General features: G+C 56.4%; 1 protein-coding gene and 1 long non-coding RNA gene across 7 annotated transcripts; both read right to left on the bottom strand.

Moving 5' to 3' along the window:
- Positions 1-303: 303 nt before the first annotated feature.
- Positions 304-3,670, bottom strand: LOC110261075 (uncharacterized). Of its 2 annotated transcripts, XR_002344833.2 has the most exons (3): positions 3,506-3,670; positions 1,750-1,964; positions 304-1,508 (listed from the first exon to the last, which is right to left on the bottom strand). It is a non-coding gene; the product is annotated as an uncharacterized LOC110261075 (long non-coding RNA). The 2 variants fall into 2 exon arrangements; XR_014806785.1 differs by lacking the exon at positions 3,506-3,670 and having other exon boundaries at positions 1,750-3,358.
- Positions 3,671-9,441: 5,771 nt separating this feature from the next.
- ZNF444 (zinc finger protein 444) lies at positions 9,442-22,618 on the bottom strand. 5 transcript variants are annotated; one of them, XM_021095118.2, is made up of 4 exons: positions 22,483-22,618; positions 14,936-15,269; positions 12,112-12,193; positions 9,442-10,566 (listed from the first exon to the last, which is right to left on the bottom strand). In XM_021095118.2, exons 2-4 carry the CDS (start codon positions 15,245-15,247, stop codon positions 9,977-9,979), a joined length of 984 nt encoding a protein of 327 aa, XP_020950777.1. In that variant the 5' UTR covers positions 15,248-15,269; positions 22,483-22,618; the 3' UTR covers positions 9,442-9,976. The 5 variants fall into 5 exon arrangements, with proteins under 5 accessions (XP_020950777.1, XP_020950776.1, XP_020950775.1 ...); XM_021095117.2 differs by lacking the exon at positions 22,483-22,618 and adding an exon at positions 22,310-22,344; XM_021095116.2 differs by lacking the exon at positions 22,483-22,618 and adding an exon at positions 21,999-22,068.
- Between the last annotated feature and the right edge of the window lie 4,329 nt (positions 22,619-26,947).

The following is a 26,947-nucleotide window of genomic DNA, read 5'->3' as shown; positions in this document are numbered from 1 at the left end:
AAGACGAGGGTGGTGGAACACCCCCCCCCCCAAGATGCTGTACTGGCAAATTGATGATTCTGAGCCGTAAGCACTTGAAAAACAGGCAGAAAGCGTCTCTATGTACACATCCCGCTTCTGCTGGGAACATTCGGTAAGACTGATTATCCACCCCATTCATCTCTTACCAAGTATTTGCAGAAAGGAGGTCGGAGGATTTAGCCCGCCCCCAATGAACAATATCTTTAAGTTCATTGGGGAATTTAGGATGAAGGTCGTGAATTGAAAGCGGAGGAGAAAATGGGAGCAGGAAGCAGGAGGAACTGGGTTATCATTCTTTTTTATTTTTGATGTTTTTTATTTTGATGGCGGCGCCTGCAGCATATTGAAATTCCTAGGCCAGGGATTGAACCCAATGCTCTGCAGTGACCTGAGCTGCCGCAGTCAGATTATTAACCCACTGTGCCTCAGTGGGAACGCCTCTTTCTTTCTTTCTTTTTTTCGGGGGGGGGGGCATACCCATGGCATATGGCGATTCCCAGGCTAGGATTCAAAGCAGAGCTGCAGCTATGGGCCTCTACCACAGACGCCGCAATGCAGGATCCGAGCTGCGTCTGCAACCTGCACCTCAGCTCACAGCAACACCAGATCCTTAACCCACTGAGCGAGGCCAGGGATCGAACCCGCAACCTCACGGTTCCTAGTTGGATTCGTTTCTCCTGCACCATGATTGGAATTCCTGGGAGAGTTACAGTTTTAAGGGAAGTTGAGTGAGAGGGGTTGTGAAAGACTAAGCCCTGTGGATACATTAAGAAGACCTGATTGAATTACTGAGGGAGTTCTCTCGTGGCCCAGCGGGTGAGGGATCCAGCATTGTCACTGTTGTGGCTCTGGTTACAGCTGTGGCAAGAGTTCAACCCCTGGCCCAGGAACTTCAGGTTCAACCAAAAACGGAGGAAAAAAAAAAAAAAAAAGAGTTATTAAACCAGAGAAAGCATTCTTAGATTTTTTTAAAAGAGGGAAGGGTTGGTGAGGCTGAAACCCAGTGATAGAGGCAGGACCAAGATGTCCAACCGGTGACAGAAGAGGAGCCTGGGGTGGGTCAGGAAGAGAAGGCTCAGAGCTGACTCTCCTGAGGACATCTCCGTGGGAGGCCGAGCTGAGTCAGAAGGGCGTGGGGCCAAGGAAGGCCAAGGATGTCAAGGGCAGAGTGAAAAGCACGACTGGTGCTGATGGTGTGTTCCGGCCCGAGCCTCCTCGGAGGGATGTGGAGAGGAGCGTGCTGATTCATGCCGGAGCCTTCCGGGGTGGGAGAGCTTCCTGCAGCTGCGGCCAGGAGTCAGGGGCACAGCATCTCTTCGCCTCCCAAAGGCGCGTGGACATCAAGTTGAGAACAATTTTAAGACAGCAGAAGATAAGGCGTCTCTTGATTTGGAGCGGAGGAAGTGCAGGAATGGATACGGCGTGGGCGTGTGGGAGATGATGGTTTCCTTCGTGGGCATGGCAGTATCCTTCCAGCTTTGCCTTCCCTGCAGGTGCAAAGACACTATTAACGGAAGGGAAGGGGGGGCAGAATCTTGAGACACATGGAACAAACAGGGAGAGCATTCTGCTGTTGGCTCCGTGTGGAATGCACCTGCCAGAGACAGCAAGTGACTCCCTTCCTTCAGGGTCTGCAACACAGTACAACAACAACAACAACAACAAAAAAGTTTTTAAGCAGTGAAATAAAATGAGCTCAAAGTTCATACAAAAAAGATGGGGCCAGACCTTGGCATGACCTTGGCAAGCGGTGTCCTTGTGAACAATGCTGGTGACCATGACGGTTTGAGGAGGGCTGCTCCACGTTAGGATGGGAAAGAGGGTTTCTCTCTAAACAGGTGCAGTGGACGTCTTCAAATTTCCGCTCTTTCGAGGGCGGGAGGTTCTAAAAACCCAGGCCCATGGGATGTGTGGTCCAGCGATTTGGCAGTCGGAAAAATCTGCTAAGATTTAGAAATGTGCATGCTTATTTGTCTTTTCTGTCTCACTGGAAAATTCCCCTCATAGGCACACAATGAAGCATCGAATGGGGAGGTCCTGGTGCCGTTTTAAAACTATTTGCATGGAACCTTTATCTCTCTTTCCCACCTGGGAAAGGAGGTGAAGAGGGATTTCCTGGGCAGGGCGTTGGGTGGGGGTGGGGAGGCAGGCATCCCTCTTTCTCGTAGCTCAGCTTCACACAGACACCTGTGTCCATCAGGCTGAATATCCATCCCAGCGTCTCCCTCGATCAGTTCTTCTCATCTTGGACCAAAACTAAGGAATGACAGGTACTCCTCTAAAAGACCCTGGGGGATCTGGGTTAGGATTAAGACCCCTCTCCCATTCCTGCCCCTAAGATCCTTGTCATTCCAACACCCTCACGCCCTCGCTCCAAGTTTCATCACGTCACACACAGAAAAGGAGGAGCTCGGGAGTCAACATTCAGTGGTCGCCCTGACCCAGAGACGGACACTGAGGACACACCCCCCACATCCCGCCGGCCGATGGTGGGATCTTGAGAAAGTCACTTCAGGTCTGGAGTGCAGTCTCCTCAGTGGTCACTTAGGGAGCAGAGTGGACGTTGCAAACGGTGGCCCAAACCTGGCCCTCGGCCGTGCACGTGTTTACTCCTTTGTACGTGTGGCCCCTCTGCAGTGTGGATCTGAGTCAGCAGCCTGTGCAGGTCACAGATGCCACACGAAGATCTGGATTTCTGCCTTCTCTTGGTAATAGACGGTCTGTAAACGCTGGGCCCTACTCCCCAGGCACAGCCGTACTGGGGCTGGGGAGGATCGTGTGATGGGGCTTGTTCTCTGAAGTTCGCCGCAGACCTCCCCAGCCCCTCGTGAGCAGCCCTAGGTTCCTTCATTCATTTCTTTTTTTTTTTTTTTTTTTTTCGTCTTTTTGCTATTTCTTGGGCTGTTCCCGTGGCATATGGAGGTTCCCAGGCTAGGGGTCGAATCGGAGCTGTAGCCACCAGCCTACGCCAGAGCCACAGCAACTTGGGATCCGAGCCGCGTCTGCAACCTACACCACAGCTCACGGCAACGCCGGATCGTTAACCCACTGAGCAAGGGACCGAACCCGCAACCTCATGGTTTCCAGTCGGATTCGTTAACCACTGCGCCACGACGGGAACTCCTCCTTCATCCATTTCTGCAACCTCCTTGGCCCGATTACATCTCGCATTGAAACCCCTGCCTTAGGAGTTTCTGTTGTGGCTCAGCAGTAATGTATGCAACTAGTATCCATGAGGATGCGGGTGGAATCCCTGGCCTCGCTCTGAGGGTTAAGGATCCCGTGTTGCTGTGGCTGGGGTGTAGGCCAGCAGTGGTAGCTCTGACTCGACCCCTAGCCTGGGAACCTCCATATGCTGCAGGTCCAGCCCTTAAAAAAGCAAAAGAAAAGAAAAAGAACAAAAGGAAGGAGGAGGAAAAAAGAAAGAGAAAGAGAAGAAAGAAAAGAGAAACCCCTGCCCTAGAAACCCGCTAATCTCAACTACCTGATGGCTCCTTGGGTTTGGGATGGGAGGGTGGTACGTGCAGTGGTTTTCAGCTGGCTCCCTGCCCTAGAAGTCAGCACTTTCTGGTGTCTTGGGGTCCTGGTGATAAGGATGGAGCAGGGTAGTTACACGTAGTTGTACAGGTCCCAATAAGGGACCACAGGCAGAGAGGGAGCCCTAGGGGACTCTGGGAGATCACATAAGTTAATAATTGCTCCAGAGGGCCGTCAGAGCCAGGCAGGGTGCTTGACTGCTGGAGGCGCGAGACAGGCTTCAGGTCATTGGGTGGGATGGGGGGAGGGCTGCATTCAGGTTCAGACCAAGGGCAGGGGTTTAAGGACTACCCTTCTGCTGCTTTGAATAAGCACTCTGACAGTCCTAGTTTGACCTTACAGGGTCAAATACTCTCTTATCAGACACCAAGGAGGAGCTACTACTCAACTCCAAGAAACAGCAAGGGGCGGGCTTTCCCCACCCCGACTCCCCTTGGAGGAGAAAACTGTAGCCCATTGATCCTCAGGGCAGAGCCTTCTTGCCTTTCCACTTGCATCACTCACAAGCCTCCCATCTCAATAAATCTATTTCTTGCCTATCACTTTGTCTCTCACCGGGTGAGTGATTCTGGTTTAAACAATGTGGGTTCAAGTCCCAGTCTGGGTTCCAGGTGGGTTCGAGCCAGAAGTGCTGTCAGGATCACTAGCATCTCACATTCCCTGGGCTGCTCTGTGGCTCTTTCAGCCTCCCTCCACCTCATTCTCTGCTGGCCTCCTCCCTTCCTTTCTTTCTTTTCCTTTCTTTCTTTCTTTCTTTTTTTTTTTTTAATTTTATGGCCACACCTGTGCATATGGAAGTTCCCCTAGGCCAGGGGTTGAGTCTGCACAACAGATGCAGCCCACACGGCAGCTGTGGCAATGCCCAATCCTTTTGACCCTCTGCACTGAGTCAGAGATTCAACCTGCGCCTCCAGCGCAATTGGAGCAGCTGCAGTAGGATTCCTGACACACCACACCATGGCAGGAACGCCCGTCCTAATTCTTTGGAGGAAGAAAGGGACACGGACAGAGAATGGTCTTCAGAACCAGCCTGCCTGGCTCCAAACCCAGCTCTGCCACCTCCTAATCAGTCATCTGCATGGCTACACATCAGCGTCATCTTTTTTTTTGTCTTTTTGCCTTTTCTAGGGCCGCTCCCACAGCACATAGAGGTTCCCAGGCTAGGGGTCCAATCGGAGCTGTAGCTGCCAGCCTACACCACAGCCACAGCAACGCCGGATCTTTAACCCACGGAGCGAGGCCAGGGATCAAACCTGAGACCTCATGGTTCCTAGTCGGATTGGTTTCCACTGCGCCACAACAGGAACTCCAACATGAGCTTCATCTTTAAAAGAGAAATAATAATTTTTTAAAAATAATTTAAAATCTGCACACGCGTTGCTGTGAGGACAGAGTATTGAGGATCTTGCACAGAAAGCAGGCTGGGAAGGGAGCCGCTGTGAGAGATGTCTGTCTGTGGTCAGAAACCCATCACTAGTGATCGTAAGCAGGCGATGCGCTGAGGACAAGAGGTACCTGACCTGGGTTAACCCTTCCGACAGTCCAGCGAGGTCGGGCGTTGCCCTCAGGGACAATGAACCGATGGCAAACATGGAGATCAGAGAAGTTAAGTCACCTTCCCGGGACTGCAATATTTATTTCCCAGTAAATAACCACATTCGAAGGCAGGCATTTGGGCTCCAGAGCCTCTGTGCTTGACCGTCACGCAATGATGCCCCCCCACACCAGGAATAAGTAACCCCCCACCATGTGCATAATTAGGGAACAGGATGCTGGGACTGGGACTTGGTCGGATTCAAGGCCATGAGTGGTGGGGGGCGGGGGGGAAGGACAGGACATTCTGTTCCCTGCCTCCACCCGTTCTTTTCCCTGAAGGACTCCTTGTCACCCGTTAGCACCTGCCCCAGAGTCTCCTGTTACCATTTGCTCCCCCTCTCAATCTATTTTCCACACAGCAGCCAAAATAACTACTTTTAAAATATAAACAGGATGATGCAACTCCTGCCCCACACCCTCCCAGCGCCAAAAATACAAGTGACCCCTCACGGTGGCCCACACGTGTTCCTGACTCACTCCTCCCACTCACAGCCCTGCTCCAGCCGCACAGGCCTTTTCCAAAGGTCAGGTCTCCCCGTGGCCTTGGAACTGGCTGTCCCAGCTCCCCGGGTCTTTGCACGGCCGAATCGACATCCCCCAGGCCTCTGCCCAAACCTTTTCTGACCCAGTACCTGGCCACCCAGGTGCCCATTAAAGGCTGCTGAGTCAATGAAGAGTTTTCAGGAGATTCCACTGATGGCCCCGGGTCTCTGCCCTTTCCCCATCCAAGCCCTGGTGATGTCACCCTGCCTGGCTGCCATCAAGACATGGGGTCCACTTCCTGCAGCTGAATGCTGGCTGGCCTGGCAGCTTGCTTTGGCCAGTGAAGGGCAATGGGGCTGAGCCGTGCGGCTCACCAGCCTGGGTCCCAGGGGGCCTTGCACAGCTCTGCTGTCTGTCCTGCTCGCCCTGGACGGGGGACCTTGTCTCAGACCAGGCTGACCTCTGCTTAATGATAACCAATTCCCTCCCACCTCCTCCTCGCACCCGCCTGTGTTATCCATCCAAGGAGCCGTGATATGAGGGCTAAGCAGGAGGGGAGCGTGAACCCCCGCGGGTTGCCCTGCAGTGCGGGGTGCTGGGGATGGAGAGAAGGGCAGGCTTCAGGAAACATCTTGCAAGGGGCATCAGAAAGGATGCCAGGACCAGTGAGCTGTCACCCAGGGAAAGGGCGGGGCTGGGCTCGAACCCTGTGCGTTGATGCCTTGCAACTGGAGCCAAGGGACAGAAGGGGTCCCGAAGCCACAGGGGAGCCTGGGGGAAAATCAACTTGCCCCTGCAGCATTCTGGCAGAGCCCCCTGCACGGGGCCCCAAGGAGCTGAAGCAGGAAGGAACCGAGGCATCGACCAGCCTGCAGCCACCGTGGGCAGCGGTCTCGCCCCTCAGCGCCAGAGGAGGAAGCAGGGAGTCGGAGGCCCAGCCTCCAAAGCCACAAAGTAGGCTTTCTGGTCCGCGGCACTGGTTGGTTGGTAAATAAAAAGGGTTGTGGGTATGGGGGCCGGTGAGCCAGGGCAGGGCTGCCTGTCCCAGCTCCTGTGGGGACAGGTCGGCCGAGGGGTGGGTTTTCCTTACGCTCCTTCTCAGATGCAGCCCTTTGCGCTCATGTGGCTCCGGACTCGTGGCTCCTCATCCTTACTGGTCTGCGCAGAGGCCTTCTCTCTTTAAGTGGATTATATTACCCCTTTACCGCCATTCTCCCCCTCCAAGGGCGGCAGCAACGCACCGAATGGGCATCCCTGGGTGTGCTTTTCTTTCTTTTTTCCTTTGGCGTTTCAACTTTTACTGAAGGATTAGGAAAATCATAATCTTGTTTCTTCCCATCGTGGGGCAGTGGTTAACAAATCCGACTAGGAACCATGAGGTTGCGGGTTCGATCCCTGGCCTTGCTCAGTGGGTTAAGGATCTGGGTTGTCGTGAGCTGTGGTGTAGGTCACAGATGTGGCTCGAATCTGGCGTTGCTGTGGCTGTGGTGTAGGCTGGTGGCTACAGCTCCCATTAGATGCCTAGCCTGGGAATTGCCATATGCCTCGGGTGTGGCCCTAGAAAAAAGGCAAAAAGACAAAAAAATAAATAAACAAATAAAATAAGTAAATAAATAAATAAAAAGTACAAAGCTGAGCCTCAGAGAGATTCGATAAATTGCCTTGTAAACAGCAATGCTAAGAGTCTTAACAAAATCTATGCCCCGAAGTTTCTAATTCCTTCTCCCAAATAATTGGCTATATTCTTTTTTTTTTTTTGCCTTTTCTAGGGCTCCACAGGGTGGCTGACACACCAGATAACCTGAGCCCTGCCGGCTGTTCCGCCTGCCTCAGCCTGGCCCACCTCCGACCCCAGCTGGGCACACGCTTCCTACGGCCCACGCGGAGGACGCTTCTGCTCTGGTCCAGCCTCCCGGGCCTCCTTCCCCGCCAGCCACCCCACGCCACCCACCCCCCACCGCCTCATCCCCTGTGCCAGCCTTGGAGGAGGGCAGGGCCCATCACCGGATGTGGATGCCAAGGTGGGACGAGTGCCCCTTGGCAGACGGGCAGAGCAGGTGAGTTGGGTGCAGGACTGAGCGCCGCACACCTCCTCAGCTGTCTCTGATAAAGGGTGTCTTCCCGCCCCTGCAACCCTGACCACACCCGCGGCTTGTCCAGCACAGCACGTGACCCCGAGGGACAGAGGTAAAGGGGGTGGGACACCTCCATGGATGCTGTATCCACACTGAGGGAGGCTGTGTGCTGGGTGGGGGGGTCCCCACGGGGAAGTCACGGATGGAGCTTCAAGAGTCCAAGAGCGGTTATGTTCGTGGCAGAAGTGAGGAGCCTGAGTGACCACAGGCGCTGGAAGCATTACCGCCATGTGACGGGCAGGAGAAAGGGGTGGGGTGTAGATAGGGGCTCAGATCCTCGACGAGGCCCAGGCACGTACTCTGGGTTCCCCGTCTGTGACCAAGTAACCGCAGTGTTTGCCTCTTTGGGTTACAACGATTAAAGGAGTGACAGCTTTAAGTGCCTGAAAGAGGGTCTGGCACCCACACTCCTGCCATCATCAGACCCGTCCTCAGAGCCCGGCCTGGCCTGATGCACCCACTCCCACCCCATCACGCCCCTCCCAGTCCTCGCCTAGGTTCCTGCGGCAGGTGACACGGGCTCGTCAGGCTGGCTTCCTCTGCTGGACGTAACAACACGGTGATACGATAGCCCTGCCACTAACGGTGCCGGCATGCCCACCATTTCTGCCCGCCGGCAGTGCCCACATCTGCACCCATTCCCTCATTCGACTTTCAGAACAGCCCCTTTCATCCTCCAGCAGCACAATGAGCCCTGTCTGACCAGTTGGACGCTGAGGCCTGGGGGTTTACCCAAGGCACCCTAGTGGCCACCAGTTCCTCCTGGAGCCCACCTGGCACCTGAACCTACTCCAGCTGTCATGGGTCTCAGAAGGCAGGGTCGGCCTCTGGCTGTAAACGCTGGACAGTCCAGTTATTTGCTGTCCCAGACTCCCTTGGGGCCAGGGCATGGCCTGTGCCCTGGGTTTCACTGGGCAGACACACCAGCGCTGAACTGTAGGGCAGGAGCTGGCACAGGGAAGTGACTGTGCAGGATTTGTGTGGGAGAAGCCCAGCCAGGCTCAGGTGCTGGACACAAAGCCGGCCAGGAGGGTGGGTGGACATCAGCAGGGGGTGCAGTCAGGCCAGAGCTCTCCTTCAGGTCACCCACAAGGCAACTCTTTCCTCCCTGGAGAGGAGCCACCAGGGTGTAAGGACGGGTGAGATGGTACCCGAGGCCCTCTCAGCCCCGCTGCCTGTGGGCGTCCCAGACTGATGGCCACCAGGCTCCTGTGACCACCCCCAGCAGGACACTGGACTCCTCTCTGGAAAATGGGCCACCAGAGACCCAGTGACATTGCTTTTGAGGCTAACCCAAAGCAGTACCCTCACCAAGGATGTGGGTGCCATTACTGTTACAGGCTCAGAAATGGGTGTCACCTAAGATTATGTGGCCAGGGAGCATAAGGCCCCTGGGTGCTGAGCAGAGGCCTGCATCTGTGAAAGCAGAGGTGGAGACTGGCTTCTGGGGTGCTGGGGGAGTCCCATGAGGTAACATAAGAGCACTTCCCCTGCAGCACAGATCCCAATGGCAACTTCTCTCCAGCACCTCTCACAGGGTTTATCTAACCTCTAGGCTCGGGGACCAGGAGCCAGGAACCAGCCCCCAGGGCCGAGCCCTGATTCCGGGGGTCCTGGCCAGGCCAGTGGGCAGGGCGGCCCCCTAGGAGAGAAGGCAGGGCACTCCAAGTCTGCACAACTTATCAGTGACTTTATTACTTTCCAGTTGCTGGTGAACAGTCGTTTCTGACCACTTCCCTGGAGCAGGCATCTCTGTTCATCTTGCACCTTCCTGGGTTGCAGAGAGGAGCCAGACCGGGGAACCCACTGCCAGAACTCGGATCTGTCCTGTAAGAGCCGTCACCCCTTCCCTGTCCCCCAGTGTGTCCTGGGGGGGGGCCCTCCTGGGGACATGACCCAGTCCCTTGCCTTCAGCAGGGGGCCCCTGCCTGCTGCTTCTGCCCTGCACTCCAATTCCCAGCTCCAGGCTGCGTCTTGCTGGCTCCCCAGCCCGGGGAGGGAGTGGGTGGAGAGGGATGGGAGAGGGAGGGCTGCGGCGGCTCCTTCTACAGGGTGGGAAAGGCTGCGAACACGGGGGAGGTCCGAACAGGAAAAAAGTGGACCGTCACGTGAGATGCGGGAGGAACAGAGCGCGCTAGCGCGCCTGGAGGTCTGGACTAGGGAGGCGTCGTGGAGACAGGAAGGGCTGGATGGCGAGGCGGAGGCTACCCCAGCGGCCACGGCGGGAACGGGCCCCCGCCCTCGGGGCCCGGTGCCGCGGCCCCGCCCGCGCCGCCCGCGGCCGCGCGCCCGTGGATGCGCTGGTGGCGCAGCACGTGCTCGCGGCGCCCGAAGCCCTTGCCGCACTCCCAGCAGGCGAACGGCCGTGCGCCCGAGTGCGTCTTGCGGTGGCGCACCAGGTGTTCGCGCCAGTAGAAGGTCTTGCCGCACTCGCAGCAGGCGTGCGGCTTCTCGCGGGCCGGCAGCGGCCGCAGGGCCGGCCCCGGGCTGCCGGGGTGCGTGCCGCGGTGGCGTCGCAGGTGCTCCTTGCGCCGGAAGGCCTTGCCGCACTCGGGGCAGGCGTGCGGCTTCTCCCCCGTGTGGCTCTGCCGGTGACGCAGCAGGTGCGCCGGCTTCAGCGAGGCCTTGCCGCACTCGGGGCAGGACGCGGAGCCCGGCGCCGCCAGGAAGGCAGGCAGGCCCGGCGCTGGCGGGGCCGGCGGGGCCAGCGGGGGGCTGCCCGGCTCCTGCTTGTAGGGCCGCGCGGCCCGGGCGTCCCCCGTCGCCGGTTCCTCAGCCCCGGGGGCCGCGTCTCCTGCCGGGCAAAGGCGCAGAGTCAGGACGGCTGGCTCCGCGCAAGGCGGGGCGGGTGCAGGGCACAGCTGGGCAGGGGCAGGCGGCCCAGATCCCGGTTATGGGATAAGCCCTGGGGCAGGTGGGGAGCCCTTAAGGCCAGGGAGCCCTCGGGTGGGAAGCGGGTTGTCCGCCAGCTTTTCCCTCTCCCGGTGTCCCTGTACAGCACGGTATGTGCTGCAGAGGAAGAGCCCGATAAATGGACGGACGGGTGGTGGAGAAAGTAAATAGTAAAGAAATGAAGAGACAGGGGAGGGGTGGAGTGACGAGGGAACCGCAAGTCCATGGAGGGGGGACCGGAGGAGGCGGAAACCAATAGGCACCTAAGTGAATAAATGTGAGAGGTGTAGACGGACGGAGACGTAGGTGGGTGGAAGGGATGGACCGACAGACAGGTGGATTCACTGATGGATGGGATGGGTGGATGGATGGCGAGTGAGCACACGGGTGGGCCAGTAAGTGGGGATGAGAAATTGGTTAGATGGACAACCCCCCCCACACACACACTTTTCTCCAGGGTTTCAAACTGTTCAATGGAATTTCAAGGAGATAAGCAACCTTTGTTTAAGTGTCACACGAGGACAGATGTGACAAAAACAGCTGTGCATCTCTCCCTTTGTGCCTGGCACCCTGCTGGCTCATTCCAACCCCACGTGGCCCAGCAAGAGCGGGTCCAACGCTGTTGTCCCCATTTATGGACACAGGAGGGCAATGCCTCAGGCTCCCAGAAACCCTCCCAGGACCCTCTTCTGTCCTCCTCCAGAGGCCCACAGGTGTTCATCATCCACAGGGACCAGAAACCCGGGTCCCTTCCCGTCGCCCTCTGTCCTGCTGCCAACACATGTGACTCAGAGATGTCCCTCAGCTCCTCTGTCCAGCCACGGCCCTGGCCACCAGAGTGTCCTCCCCGGTCTGTTTCCTGCTCTGATGAGGTCCAGCCCAATTTCTCTTCCTCACCCTAGTGCCTTGGTCTGGATGGGCGCCGGCCGCAGCTCCCAGCCCCATGTGTGCACCGGGCAGGCCAATCGGAGCAAAGTGCTGCACCCCCGGCCTTGGCGACTGGCTCTATTGGGAGGAGCCCACGAGACTTCTGAGAATGCAGGTGGCCACACCTCACTGAGACCTGGGGCGCCAGGGCTCTGGGGTCAGACCGCCTGGGTACATCCTGGCTTGCCCAACACCTGATCTTGGGTGAGTTATTCCATTTCTCCGGGCCTGGGTTTCTGCAGCTACACAACGTGGCCGAACAAGCTGGGTATCTCAAGGGCTGCGGTGGGGTTTCCGGGAGCGGGAGGACCACGCCTGTGCACAGCTGGCTCACATCACTGGCGCTGGCTGTCCCTCGTGACCCCCACTTGTGCCCTCCAGGACGGGGCGTGTCTGATTCAGCTCCCCGGGCCTGGCACACAGCAGAAACAACACTTGGGACATTCACTGAACAAATGAATGGCGGATGAGAGGAGCCCCCCTCGGGCTGGGAGCATGTGGGGAGGGGTGGGCTGCTCACCTAATGGTGTCACCCCATCTTCCTTTCCCACGCTGACCCCGGGGTCTTCCGTCACATCCCGAGGGGCCTTCACCGCTGGTCCCTGAAACGAGATAGACCACATCCCGAACTGAGACGCCTGGACCCCGGCCTGTCTTTCTCCTTTCAGTCCTACCGCTTGGTCTGGGGCAAGCCAGCTGTGGGCAGGAGGGTGCTCGGCCACCCCATGGCAAGGACTAGGCCACCACATGGGGGAACCGCCTTGGAGCGGATCCTTCAGCCCCAGGCCAGCCTCGGGTGACAATAACCCCGGCTACGTCTTAACTGCAACCTTGTGAGACCTGGAGCTGGGTCTACCCTCAACTCCCAACGCACAGCTGCTGAGCTGGTAAATGGTCACTGTTTCAGGCCGCTAGGTTTGGGGTGATTTGCTACGCAGCCACACATGACTGTTCGACCTGCTTTAAATCTTACATCAGCTTTATAAAGCCCTTTGCAAACGCCTTGACAAAATGCGGAAGGAAAACACATAAGCTACTTTTAACTCTGGAGACAATCAAGGGAGTTGAGAAGGGCCGGTGATGGCTCTGAGCAGCATGGCACCAGCCCGGAGGCTGGAGGTGAAGGGGACGGCTGCAGACTATTTCTGGCTCCTTTACTCTGTCACTGTTCCTCCAGCCCAAAGCCTCCAGGACAAGCCCAGGACAGCCCTGGGGCCGGTGGCGGAGAGCCGACGCCTGCGTTACAGGCCCCTGACCCACAGCACGTTTCCCGGGACTGGGCCTGGAGCCATGGCCTCTGCTGGGCATCCTGCGCAAATGGAATCACGGGCTTCTTTCGCTTTTCCCTCGTTTTTGGTGTTCCCCGTTACACCACTTCCGGCTCCCCGTACCCCTCACCACGCCCCTCAGTGGGCACTGAGCCAAGGAATGGATGGACAGATAAAGCGGTCAAACCTTCTGCCTTTGCTGACGGCCCAGGAAACATTCCAGGAAGAGGTCAGGATGCAGGAGCGCAGGAGGGGGCTGGCGAGAGGCTGCCCAGGTCCCTGGGTGCCTCCTGCCAGACCTGCTGGGGGACCCCCGAGTGAGGTGCTTCTGCCCTAGGGTCAGTCTGGAGGGACTGGTGGACACCGAGCTCCCGGCTCCTGGCCTCAGGGGGCCCAGTGGGCCTGGGGGATGTCTGCCCAGGTGCAGGCAGGGCAGGAGGGCACAGGCCAAGCACCTTCTGCACCTGCCTTGGCAGCATCCAGGTGGAGCCCAGGAAGCCGCACCACCTGCAGTTTCCCTAAAACTCTCAGGCACACACAAGTCTGAGGACTTGCTGCTACTCTGAAGGACCCTGCAGGGGTCCTGAGGGCTCTGTTTGGAGTCGCAGACATGGGGTGCTGGAATGTGCTGAGGCCGAGCACGGTCCCCAGGAAGCTGCTGGGCCAGGCACTGGCACACAGCAGGGGACAGAGGTGGGACTCCACGGCTTGTGGGTTCTGCTGTGTGACCTGGGCAAGCCACTCAACCTCTCTGAGCTTCACACCCTCATCTCTGAAACGGAGAAGGTGAGCACCGCCCTCAGGACTGCGTGGGGACAGTCGGACCATGCTGACAAAAGGATCTGGGGGGGCTGAAGCCAGGCTGTGTCAGCTCAGCCCGAAATTCAGGTCACGGGGTAGTCAGCTGCGTCCACACCACAGGCCCCCCAGGCTGGGGAACAGCCCTGGATGACCTCCTGGGAGAGGACACTCCGGAAGGTCTCTTCTGGGCCCTGCCCCACCCCACCCACCACGCCCCTCAGCTGACCTTAACCTTTCACCGCAATGAACAGCAACCTTCCAAGAGCTCTGAGTGCTCCCCGTCAATGACTGAACCTGAGGGTGGTCCTGGGGACCCCTGAACTGGCAGCTGGTATCAAAGTGAGGGTGGCCTGGGGGGACCCCCCCGAACTCTGCATACCATCAGAACTGCCTGGTACCCATCCGTGTCCAGACTGTTCCTGAAAAGGGCCAGAGAGCAAAGGTTTCCGGCTCTGTGGGCCCTCTGGCCCTCGTCTCAGCTGCTCGGCTCTGCCCTGCGGACAATGTGGCCACAGGCAACTCATACGTGATGGGCGAGGCCGTGCGCCCTGCGAAGGTGTCACACTAGAGCCCCAGAGGCGGGCGATCCGGCTCAGGCTGCAGTCCGTGGACCCCTGGGGCGCAGCTAAAAAACGAACTCTACCCAGAGAAAGGTCTGGCCTTTGCCCTCAGCTGCCAGGAGGGGACATTCAGCATGTCCTGCCTGATGGGACCTCACTGGACCTGCTAACAAGGTAATTTATGATGGAGGCTTGGGCCACGCGGTATGTGCTTGGTCCTCCAGGGACTGGAGCGCCAGCAGCTCCAGGTGCTGAGGTTCGGGGAGCACCTGGCTGGTGACCATCCGCGCGTGTTGCCACGTGCTGTCCCCAGGAGGGGACAATAGCAAGCTCCATGGGTGGAACTCTCCTGGGCCCGGCCCGCTCTCCCCTCCTTGGCTGACTGAATCGGTGTCCCTCTGCTGTGACCAACAGACACCACGAGCACAAAGCCTTCAGCGAGCTGAGTCCCTGCAGTGCACTGTCAGCCCCGAGGGACGTCAGGGACTCCAACCTGCAGGCGGAGTTGGAGGGTGGACGGTCCCCTCCAAATGTCACCGCTGGTCTGGCCCTGGCCCCTGCCTGGGTGTCCCCGCCTCCACCACACCAGGACCTCAGGGCCCCAGGCACCGGTGAGTTGTCTCAGTGGAGCTGCCGACCTGTGGTCCTTGGGAGGGGAGGCTGCAGGCCCTTGGGACGTCTGGCGCAGGCCCTCCCGCCAGCCGTTCCTGCTCACCCAGAGCTCCTCCAGCAGCGCCACGGCCTCCTCCCCACTCTGGGGCTGCCGGCTGCACACCCAGGCCTGGAGGTCGGCAGGCAGGGCGCTCAGGAACTGCTCCAGCACCAGCAGCTCCAGCATCTGCTCCTTGGTGTGGACCTCGGGCCGCAGCCAGTCCCGGCACAGGGCGCGCAGCAGGCCCAGCGCCTCGCGGGGGCCCGGAGCGTCACCCAAGTGGAAATGGCGGAAGCGGTGCCACGGCGAGTCCAGGGTCAGGCCCTCGGTGACCTGGCACTCCTGCTTCACGGGCTGCATGGCCAGGACGTCCATGGGGCCTGCGAGACTGCAGCGCCTGTGGGGGGAGTTCAGCAGTGAGAGCCCAGCTCCATCCATCCTTCCGGAACCCACCGGAACCCACCCTCTCCCTCCATCTGCGCACGCAGCAGACCCCCACGCAGGACCCCTGTGCCTCAATGCCCCCCTCGCCCCACCCAAGGTGAACCACTTGCCTTGCCAGCCACACCATCCAAGGGGCGACCACCCGGCAGCGCCCGTGCAAGGGGTTACACCCAGCACACAGCGGGCACTGAAGAAAGGGCGATTGTGACCCCGCTCAGGGACAGACAGATTCACGCCCTGGATCCGTCCCTCCCTGGGTGACCATGCGCTCCCTGCCCTCGCCCTCCCTGCAGCTTCCCTGTGAGGACTGAACAAGAAGGCACATGGAGGAGTTCCCGTCGTGGCTCAGTGGTTAACGAATCTGACGAGGAACCATGAGGTTGTGGGTTCGATCCCTGGCCTCACTCAGTGGGTTAAGGCTCTGGCATTGCTGTGAGCTGTGGTGTAGGTTGCAGACGTAGCTCAGATCCCAGGTTGCTGTGGCTCTGGCGTAGGCCAGTGGCTACAGCTCCTATTTGACCCCTAGCCTGGGAACCTCCATATGCTGTGGGAGTGGCCCTAGAAAAGACGAAAAAAAAAAAAAAAAAAAAAAAAAAAGAAGGCACATGGAGGATTGGAACGGGTCTGGCACGGTCACCAGCAGTATCGATGCTCCGTGATGTCCCAACCCCGAGGCAGACAGTGTAGAACACCTACTCCAAAGTCCCCAACCTCTTCCTTCCTTCCTTCCTAACTGCTGCGGACACAGCCACGGCCCCGTCCCCGGTTCTTACATGGAAGCTCTACTCCCAACATGGCTGTGTGTGGAAATGGGGCTTTTAGGAGGAAATGGAGATCAAATCAGATCATGAGGGGGGTCCTTCTTCAATAGGGCTGGAGGCCTGACAGGAAGAGATCACTCCCTCCCCTGTGAGAGCCGCAAGCCAGGGAGGCGGCCCTCACCAGAACCCATACCCATCCACACCTGACCCGGGCCTCTCGCCTCCAGAACCTCAAGAAGTCAGTGTCGGTGGTGCTGTCATGCTGCCCCCCAGGCCAAGGCACTAATGGGCTCCCAATCAGGTCCCGGTATTGGGAAATGGGGCAGGCTGCAGGGGGCCCCCACATCCGCTCTCCCCTCTCTCCTTTCGCAAGACCCCTGCCCCCCAGGAAGCTGTGTGCCCTCACTTCCTCTTCCAGGAGTGACAAAGACGCACAGGGGCTTCAGCCATGAGGGTGACACTGGAGCCCGAGGCGGCAGCCCTCAAGCTGAGCGACGTGACCCCGGGGGAGACACCTGGAGACATTTTTGATGGTTGGATGGGGGTGGGGAGAGCGGTTGCGGGCATCCAGCAGGTGGAGGCTGGGGATGCGGTAAAGAGTCCTCCTGGGCTCAGGACGGCTCATGGCAGACAAGGACCCAGCTCCAAATAAACCCCGGCCCAGAGCTGCAGTCCTGGAGATCCTTCTGGGGCACCTCGGGGCCAGAACTGTTTACCTACTAACACAGAAGGTCACTGGCCTCTTTCACTGTCATCCTCTCCTGAGTGTAAGGTGGCGCCCAACAGAGGTCACAGGTGCACAGCAAAGGCAGATGTAAGAATCCAGGTGTTCTAGACAGTGAGGGATGTGCCAAAAGACGATGCCATGTTTCCAGCATTTCATTTGGGAAAACGTGGTTATTTTTCATTTAAAAATGTTATTTAGGAGTTCCTGTCGTGGCTCAGTGGTTAATGAATCCGACTAGATTGGGGGCTCGATCCCTGGCCTTGCTCAGTGGGTTAAGGATCCAGCACTGCCGTGAGCTGTGGTGTAGATTGCAGATGCGGCTCGGATCCTGCGTTGCTGTGGCTCTGGCATAGGCTGGCGACTACAGCTCCGATTAGATCCTTAGCCTGGGAACCTCCATATGCCGCAGGTGCAGCCCTAGAAAAGACAAAAAAAAAAAAAAAAAAGTTACCTCCCTAACATGTTAAGAGCTGATTACTGCTATTTTTCAATGCAGTAATATTTTGAAACTTTCTCTACCTTGAGATACATACCAACAGATATAACTTCCATAAACACAAGCATCTTTGTGGGGGGGAAGGGTCCTAAGATAATATTTTCACATATAAAGGGGTCCTGAGTTAAAAACCTATGAGAATCACTGGCCTGCAGCCTGTCTGTTTAAATGAAGTGTTACTGGCACACGGCTATGTGCGTCTGCTGCACATTATCTTCTAGACTGGGGCCCATCCTACCACAGGGCCTTTGCACCTGCTGCCCCTCCCCCCCATCTTGGCTCAGCAGCCTCCTTCTCACCCCCAAGGCCCTGATGCCATCCTTCCTTCCTTGGAGAGCCGCCCCAATCACCCACATACCCTCCCCTGCAGCTACTTTCACGTCGCCCTTATTAATTCTATCTCGGCATTTAACACAAGCGGGTCTTCTATCTGTGTGCTGTCTTCCTTTGCTGGGATTTAGGGTTCATGAGGAGAGACCACTTACACGGAACCTAGCACGCTGGCTGGCACTGAAGGAAAACCAGGTCCTGTGTGACTTGCGCTACCACCCCCATCCTGCAAATGGAAAAGAGCCTCTAGACCAGTCACCCCGCTAGTGAGCGGTAGGTTTGAACTCGTGCCTGTCTGTCGGCCCAGCCTCCCACTTCATCCTTCCATTTAAGGACTGACTAGCCTGGGAGTGGCAGGAAAATGGTCCCAGAAGACCTGGGCCCAGGCAAGTCTCGAAAGACACAGAGAAGCCTGCTCTGCTGGGAGAACCGTCCCTCTAGGACAGGAGTGGAGTCTGACCTGAGTGAGTGAGGCCCCGGGCAGCGAAGGGAAGGGCCCGGTGACCTCCGGGGAGGGCCACAGGCACCCACGAGCCGGCTGACCACAGGGAGCTCCTGAGACCCCCGTCACCTGGCTCAGGGTCTGCCCTGAGAAAGCATGGCCTATCAGAGGTCACCCCAGGCAGCCACTGTGGAAAATGGGTCGGAGGCGCCTCAAAAAATTAAAAACAGAAACACCCTTTGATCCAGCAATTCGACTTCTGGGTATGTATTCAAAAAAATACACGCACCCCACTCCCGCCCTGCTCATAGAAGAATCATTTACAACAGTGAAGATATGGAAGCAAGCTAAATGTCCACTGAGGAATAAATAAAGAAGATGTGAGATATACACAGTGGAATACACACACACACACACACACACACACACACACACACACACACACACACTGGAATATTATTCAGCCATAAAAAAGAATGAAATCGGAGTTCCCATCGCGGCTCAGCAGAAATGAATCTAACTAGTATCCATGAGGTTGCAGGTTCGATCCCTGGCCTAGCTCAGTGGGGTAAGGATCTGGCATTGCCGTGAGATATGGTGTAGGTCGCAGATGCAGCTCAGATCTGGTGTTGCTGGGGCTATGGTGTAGGCCAAGAGCTACAGCTCCGATTTGACCCCTAGCCTGGGAACCTCCATATGCTGTTTGTGTGGCCCTAAACACACACACACACACACACACACACACACACACACACACGAATGAAATCCTGTCATCTGTGAAAGTATGGATGGACCTTGAGGGCATTATGCTAAGTGAAATAAATTAGACAGAAATGTATAATTTCCCTTATATGTGGAATCCATCCCCCCATAAAAAAAGCAAAGTCATAGATACACTGAACAGATTGGTGGTTCCCAGAGGTAGGAGTGGGAGCTGTAGGCAAAATGGGTAAAAAGAGTCAAAACTCACAAACTTCCAGTTATAAAATAAATTCCTGGGGGATGTAGTGGACACCTTGGCAGTCACAGTTAACATTATTGTTGCATATCTGAAAGCTGGTGAGAGAGATGTTAAAAGTTCTTATCACAAGAAAAAAAATTCCAGGAGTTCCTGTTGTGGTGCAGTGGTTAATGAATCCAACTAGGAACCATGAGGTTGCGGGTTCGATCCCCGGCCTTGCTCAGTGGGTTAGGGATCTGGCGTTGCCATGAGCTGTGGTGTGGGTCGCAGACGCAGCTTGGATCCCTCGTTGCTGTGGCTGTGGTGTAGGCCGGCGGCTACAGCTCCAATTAAACCCCTAGCCTGGGAACCTCCATATGCTGCGGGAGCAGCTCAAGAAAAGGCAAAAGGACAAAAAAAAAAAGAAAAAAACTCTGCTATTATGTCTGGTGATAGACGGTAACTAGACTTAGTGTGGTCATCCTTTTTCAGCATATACAAATATTAAGTCATTTGTACACTTGAAACTAACATGGGAGTTCCTGTTGTGGCGCCGCAGAAACAAAATCCCACTAGAATCCATGAGGATGTGGGTTCAATCCCTGTCCTCGCTCAGTGGGTCGGGGATCTGGCATTGTCATGAGCTATGCTGTAGGCGGCAGAGGTGGCTCGGATCTTGCATTGCTGTGGCAGTGACGTAGGCCAGCAGCTATAGCTTCAATTTGACCCCTAGCTTGGGAGCTTCCACAGGCCGCAGGTGTGGCCCCTACAAAGCAAAAAAAAAAAAAGGAAAAGAAAAAAGAAACTAATACAATGTTATATGCCTATTCTAGCTCAATGAAAAAAAGTAAACTCAACAAAATACATTCAATAAAGGTCACTCTGGAGTTCCTGTCGTGGCTCAGTGGAAAGAAACACATCTGACTCGTATCCATGAGGACACAGGTTCGATCCTGCCCTCGTTTGGTGAGTTAAGGATCTGGTGTTGCTGTGGCTGTGGTGTAGGCCAGTAGTTACAGCTCCAATTCTACCCCCAGCCTGAAAACCTCCATATACTGTGGGTGTGTCACTACAGAGACCAAAAAAAAAAAAAAAAAAGAAGTCCCTCTGCTGTGAAAACCCATCCCTGTTATCCACTGAGGGTCAAGTGCCTCCGGTAGCTGTTACAGTGCCCTGTGTTGTCTCCATCAAAGTACCTGTAACACAACTGTCTATGCCCACCCAGCTGGACCGGGGACCCCGGATGCCTCGGATCACCACCAAGAGGCCTGCATCTTACACTGTCCCACCCATCCCTCCCAAGAGCCCTGCTGCAAAGAAGAGAAATGGGCAGAGAATGGCAGAGGCAGGATTTGAACCTGGAACTGTCTGACTCCAGGGCTCACGGTGCTGCAACTACTTAATGGCTAAAAGACAGGCCCCTGACCGGCTGTATAGCACCGAGAAATCTCTCAGTATTTCTGTGTGGCAATGGCTCTGTGTGTGTGTGTGTAAATGAGTCACTTTGCTGTCAGTGGAAATTAACACAACACTGTAAACCAACTCTACTTCAATACAATTTAAAAAGAGAGAGACCAGGCTCTGACTCCCACTTTCAATCCTACCCCCCTTTTTTTTTTCCTTTCATGGCTACACTCACAGAATATGGAAGTTTCCAGGCCAGGGCCTGAATCCAAGCCGCAGCTTTCACAACTGGGAAATGCCAGATCCTTAACCCGCTGAGCCAGGCCGGGGGTCACACTTCCCAAGTGACCTGACCCGCTGCAGTCGGATTTTTCTTCTTTTTTTTCATTTTTGGCTGCCCTGCAGCATGTGGAAGTTTCCAGGTTAGGATCAGCTTTGAACCACAGATGTGACCTATCCTAAGCTGCAGCAACACCGGATCCTTTAACCCACTGTGCCTGGCCAGGGATGGAACCTGTGTCTGGCAGAGGCACCACCAATCCCATTGCGCCACAGCAGGCGCCCCTGGACGATGCCATCTCTCCATGGTGCGACCTTGGACTTGTGACTGGCCTTCCCTGGGCTTCCTTCGCCACCTGCAGTATAGGTCTAACAGTAGCTTTCCCAACAGGGATGCCAGGAGGATGAATCAGAAGGAAGCATTCAATGAAGACCTGCCTGTCTCCCCTGGGTTTCCTACCCTTACACTAGTGTTATGTGGGGCTGGATAACTGCGTTGTAAGAGCCATCCTACAATGTTTGGCAGCATCGCTGGCCTCTTAGCAACAGATGCCAGCAGTATCTCCGCAACTGTGACTCCAGACAGCGCTACAAGTCCCCTTGGGGATGGGGGGGTGGCACAGTCGCCCCTGGTTGAGAGCCACCGGCCCAATGGACAAATATTTACTCAGGGCAAAGGGCTCTGGAGCAAATCCCAGTTCTGCCACCTCCCAGCTCTTCGTCCTTGAACAAGGTACGACGCCTTTCACACAGAGTTGCCCTGCCCGGGGTGTAAAATGGGAAGAGGAGTCCTACTAACCCAAGAGTCGCGGTAAGAATTCAAGATGTGGGGAAAACAAAGATGCTGAGAACAACACTCGGCTGTGCTAACCAAGCCCCCAACCGGAGCGAACCTTTCCTGTTACTGTTACTTTGTGAGGTGCTGGGGATACCGCCATAAACAAAAACACCTGCATTACACCGAAGTTCGAGCTGGAATAAGGGTTAAACCAGGAAATAAAACTGGGTGACTGGGGCTGACAGGGAGGAGGGCAGCTTCAGATGATAACAAGAGCAAACACAGCCTTGAAGAGCTGCACGCCCACGAACCTAATCCCTTGCAACAAGCTAGGCGGGGGGGGGGGGGGGGGGGGAGCTCCATCGAGACAGAAACAAGGCAATTCGTCTCATCCGCAGGAATCTCACAACTCCATGAAAGTGCGACCGAACTTGTACGGACACGCACGAGGGGAGCCACCTGCACCCCGCCCGCGTGAGGACCACCCCCCCCGCCCCGCCCCGCCCCGAGCCCCTTTCCGCAAACCTCTCTGACCGGCTTGGTCCTGCGCCCCCAGACTCCATCGCAGGGCCCAGCCCACCCCCCTCGGCCCTCCCCCGCCCCCTCCCTCAGTTTCCAACTCTCCCCGGCGTTCTCCGCCTCCGGGGCCCACACCCCCTCCTCCTTCCGGGCCCTCCCCCTCCCGTCCGCGCTTCCCTCCCCCTCCCCCTTCATCCCGGCCCCCTTCTTATTCCCTCCCGCCAACTCTCCCGTCCCTCCCTCCTCCGGACCCCTTCTCCCCAAAGCTCGCCCAACTGCCCCCCTCCGATCCCTCCCTCCTTTCCTCCCTCGCTCACCTTACTCTCCCGGGCGAGGCCCCCCAAACCCCCTCGCCTCCTCGCACATGCGCACAGAGCTCATCAGAACTCCATGCCCCGGCAGGCTTTGCGCCAAACTCATCCGTCCCCCTCCCCTCAACACTCCCAGAGACCCAGGGATCTGTTCCCCTCAACGGCCCCGCCGGCCTCACCTAGAACTACATCTCCCAGGAAGGATCGCAACAACGGTGGCTTTCTATTGGCTCTCGCCGTGGCGACCCACTCACGCCCATCTCCGAATGGCTCCACAAGCACCAGAACTACATTTCCCAAGATGCACCGAAGCCCTCCCAGCGACCTATTGGCCCTCGCAAACATGGCCTCTCTTACCGCTCCAGGGTTTTTTGGACTACATTACCCAGAACGCACTGGGGCCTTCCCATTGGCCGGGGCCTTCCCATTGGCCGGGGCCTGGGCCCCAGGCATGCGCAAACGTGCCAGGATGAGCAGCCGGTGGGCGGAGAGGGGGAGGAGCTGTGGCGGCGTTTCCATGGAGACCGAAGGAGGCGCGGAGCGGCAGGCCCTCGGGAAATGAGGGCCCCCAGGCCCGAGGAGCGGGAGGGCGAGGAGGAGGGGCCCAGGCCAGAGTTCTGCACCAATCTGGGCCTACAGGGTGCGTCTCCTTGACAACGGGTCAGGTTTCACCCCTCCCCCATCCGGGCAGAACAAGTGAGTGAGGTGGGAGAAAGAAGCCGGATCGCGGTGTGAGGCTGCAGCCGGCTGGAGGGGAGTGTGTGGTTCGAGGGCGGACCCAGGCACCTTGCTCATCCCTTGGGAGAATGGCAGGCGGTTTCTGGCCTCCGTTTCCCCCGTGTGAGTCGGAAGGGTGCTGCCTGCACGTCCCCGACGCACCCTCGTAGGTCAGGGTCTCAATCTGCACGTCCCAGCAAGGGCAGGAACTCAGAAAAGATGAGTTACAGTTCGATGCACAGACAGTTCCAGGCCTGAGGACAACAGGAGCCGCTTGGACCTAAGGCTGTGATTGCCTCCTCCCCACCTCGTCTCCTCGGGGCAGGGTGAGAAGGAGACTCCCCCGCCCCCACCTTCTGGACTGATGTGCAGACAGGGTGTGACGGTGGCTGGCACATCACAAGCATTCATTAGCTGGACAAGAACTTTTCCCCTGGTTTCACAAGTGGTCAGTGGCTGAGTCAGAACCTCCTGTCCGAGACTGGGTGAAAGCCAACCCCCTCATTGTCACCCAACCTACCCTGGCCCACCTCTCTGCCCACCTTGCCTCTCCTGCCCAATGTGTTCCAGCCACACCGGAATCTTTGCTGCTCCAGGAACACGATGTTCTTGTTCCCACTCACATCCGATTGCCCACTTGACGTCTCCACTTGGATTTTTGAACAGGCATCTCAAACCATAAGGTGGGCAGAAGAGAATTTTTGCCCCTCCCCCCAGCAAAGAATCTTGCTTTTCCCCCAGTTTTCTACCATGTTAGATGATAAACCCATCATCCATACAAATGCCCACCCCAAACATGGAAGGGTCGCCTTTGATTTTCTTTTTCCATCACCCTCTTCCAGGGTGGGGATTCATGAGTGAATACATGCAAAGCACTTAGAACACTGCTTGGCAGAGAGTAAGGAGTCGGTCAATAAACATTAGCTCTTTTTTACCTACAGCTGAGTCACTAATAAAAACAAGCCCAAGGAGTTCCCTTCGTGGTTCAGCAGTAACTAACCCACCGGGATCCATGAGGTTGCGAGTTCGATTCCTGACCTAGCTCAGTGGGTTAAGGATCCTGCGTTGCCAGAAGCTGGGGTGTAGGTCGCAGATGCAGCTCAGATCTCGCGTTGTTGTGGCCGTGGTTTAGGCCAGCGGCTACAGCTTCTATTCGACCCCTAGCCTAAGAACCCCTATATGCGGCGAGTGTGGCCCTAAAAAGCAAAATAAAATAAAAATTAAAAAAAAAAAAAAAGCGAGCCCAACCCAGGTGCAAATTTGACTCCCCTACTCCCCACCCCAACCAGCCCAGCCACCATGTAATGAAATAGCTTATTTCACCAAAGAATGCCCTCAACTCGTCACCTGTCACATTCCTGTGTCCTGGGCACCAATTATAAGACAGATTAAGGAGTTCGCTGTTGGCCTAGCCAGTGAAAGATCTGTCCTTGTCACTGCTGTGGCACGGGTTCGATCCCTGGCCCAGGAACTTCTGGGTGCCACGGGATTGGCCAAAATAATAATGAGGAGGAGGGGGATGTTGAAAGACAGATGCTGGGCAGGCTCAGAGGATACAGGTGTGGTCAGGGTCCACGGAATCCGGGCCCATCCGGTTTCAGCACCGCTCAGTGGGTGTTTTCACGGTTCAGAAAGCCATCCAGCACCCCCTAGCTTCCACACCCAGGATGACCAGTTAAACAATGTCTTCATCTGAATTGGGGGTGACCTGGCACAGAGTCCCATGGGAATAGTGAGGGCCCAATAAGGGGCGGTGCTGATTGGCCTAAGCCAATCGGACAATCTGTTCTCCTCGCCAGCGATTGGCTGAGGCCCATGGGTGTGACATCATTCTGACCAATGAAGTGTGAAGGCAGGTTTGTGGGGCGCCGGCTGGAGAGGTATCCCCGCCAGCTGTCCTTCTGCGTTGTCCTGTGTGTGTGTGTGTGTGTGGGGGGGTGCTGGGGGGGAGACACTTTAAACTCGCCTGGCATGGTTAAACTGAAGAATGACTGACTCTCGCTGGAGCTCCCCTACCTCCAGACACCTCTCTAGGTGAAATAAGTCCCCTCAAGCCCTTTCGAGTTAAGCTGTCAAAACTCACACACATAACAAGGGCCAGTTCCAAGCAGTTGCAGCCTGTACGGCTGCACAGAGTCTCAGGCTGAGTTTAATGCTCTCCTATGGCCCTCTTCAAATTCTAACGCTTTAACCATAGGGCGCTGCACGTTAAGTAGCCATTCGTGCAACATCACCTCTGTGATTTATGTGGAATCCACACTCCACCGCTGTTTCTCCAGCATTCAAGGGTTCCGTAATTATTGGTGAGGAACAGAAGGAAGGAAAGACTGAAGGAAGGACTCCCTGGATGTCCTCCTGCCACGTCTAAACCTGCTAACCTTGCACATCCCTCAGTGATCAGCTCAGATGCCTCCTCCTCCAGGAAGCCTTCCCAGACCATGTCCTCGGCGTGGATGAAGGGCCTCACTTGAGCTCCCATGGCGCCCCTTCTCTCTCCATCTCATGCCTCCACACTGTGTGTGTGTGCGCCCCACGCACCCTCTGGGGAAGAACCCAATAACACAGACCCGGGCCTGCCAGCTCCCAGCTTGGGGGCTGCTCCTGAAAGAGCGAATAAGCCTTGAAAGAAAGTGGTTCTTACCCTACTTCCCAGGCCTGAGGGCGAGAATCCCTTTGGCAGCAACTTTAACCATACCTACCATAGCATTTCGGCTCCTTTGTAGCACCAATATAATTATTACTCAAAATAATAATTAACGTTTTCTCTCTGAATGGTGTTCCAAGCAGGGAGATCCTCCAGGGTGGGGAGCACTTGGGTTCACCTCTGGGGCTCCAGCTCCGAGCACCCGGAGACTCAGGTAATATTTATTGGATAAACAGGTGTTGGATGAGCTGACGAACAAGGGAGAGGACGAGTCCTGGGATGCAGGAATAACGTGTCCAAGTCGGCTGCACCCCACAGTGAGGGCGAGGCGCGGGGTGGGGGCAGATCGGAGAGTGAGTCATCTTCGGGGATGAATAATGAAATTAGGAATGAATGGCTTAATGATGGGGTCTGCACTGCCCGCATTGTGCTACTTAGCCGGCTCCCTCACGGGCTCACCCCTTGAGAAGGCAGAGCAGATCAAAGCATCAGCCCATTTTACAGTCCAGGTAACCGAGGCTCTCGAGGTAAGGGCACTTTCCCAAGGGACACAGCAAGGGAGAGTCGGGGTGGGGCTACACCCGGGTTTTAAGACCAGCAGTGGGTGTGGTGAGCTGCATCTCCCTCTCACGGAGGAATTTCAGGATTTTCCGAGGCCCTGGCGCAGCCCCAGGGGCAGATTCTGCCCTGGCCTGAGCACCTCCTTTCCTGGACAGGCGACAGGGAGCAGGGTCTATGGCAGGAGGGAGTCAGATTTATTTTCTCACCATTTTGGAGGCTGGAAGTCCAAGATCAGGGTGTCAGCCAAGGTGGTTTCTTGAGAATATGAATTTGAGGTATTGGTTGGGGCAGCACATTTTATTTTTTATTTATTTTGTTATTATTTTATTTATTTTTTTGTCTTTTTGCCTTTTCTAGGGCCGCTGCCGTGGCATATGGAGGTTCCCAGACTAGGGGTCGAATAGGAGCTTTAGCTGCTGGCCTACACCACAGCCACAGCAATGCCGGATCTTAGCAGAGTCTGCGAACTACACCACAGCTCATGGCAATGCTGGATCCTTAATTAGCTGAGCGAACCCACGCCCTCATGGTTCCTAGTTGGATTCGTTTCCACTGCACCACAATGGGAACTCCCCGTAGCACATTTTAGAAAGCAGGCGAGTTCACAGATAAGGAACCCACGTATCATGTGGATCGACTGTTTTTTCCCTAAATAATTTTTAGAAAGCTCCCCTGTGGCACAGCCAGGGGGTTAAGGATCTGGCATTGCCGTTGACTGCAGT

Source organism: Sus scrofa, chromosome 6 (assembly GCF_054392235.1).
Source record: "Sus scrofa isolate SSC_HxYL_T2T_F1_AM1 chromosome 6, Sscrofa_HxYL_maternal_Yorkshire_Landrace_v2.0, whole genome shotgun sequence".
Classification (NCBI taxonomy): Eukaryota; Metazoa; Chordata; class Mammalia; order Artiodactyla; family Suidae; genus Sus; species Sus scrofa.
Note: the sequence above shows the minus strand (reverse complement) of the source record. Positions and strands in the feature narration are given on the sequence as shown.

Bases quoted from the DNA above. Each gene is read 5' to 3' on its own strand.
- ZNF444 (XM_021095116.2), bottom strand. From the start codon at position 22,036: ATGGAGTCTGGGGGCGCAGGACCAAGCCGGTCAGAGAG. The intron at 15,270-21,998 runs GTTTGCGGAAAG...CTCCCCCCACAG, and splicing joins GGACCAAGCCGGTCAGAGAG to GCGCTGCAGTCTCGCAGGCC. The intron at 12,194-14,935 runs GTGAGCAGGAAC...ATCTCGTTTCAG, and splicing joins CGCTGCTGGAGGAGCTCTGG to GGACCAGCGGTGAAGGCCCC.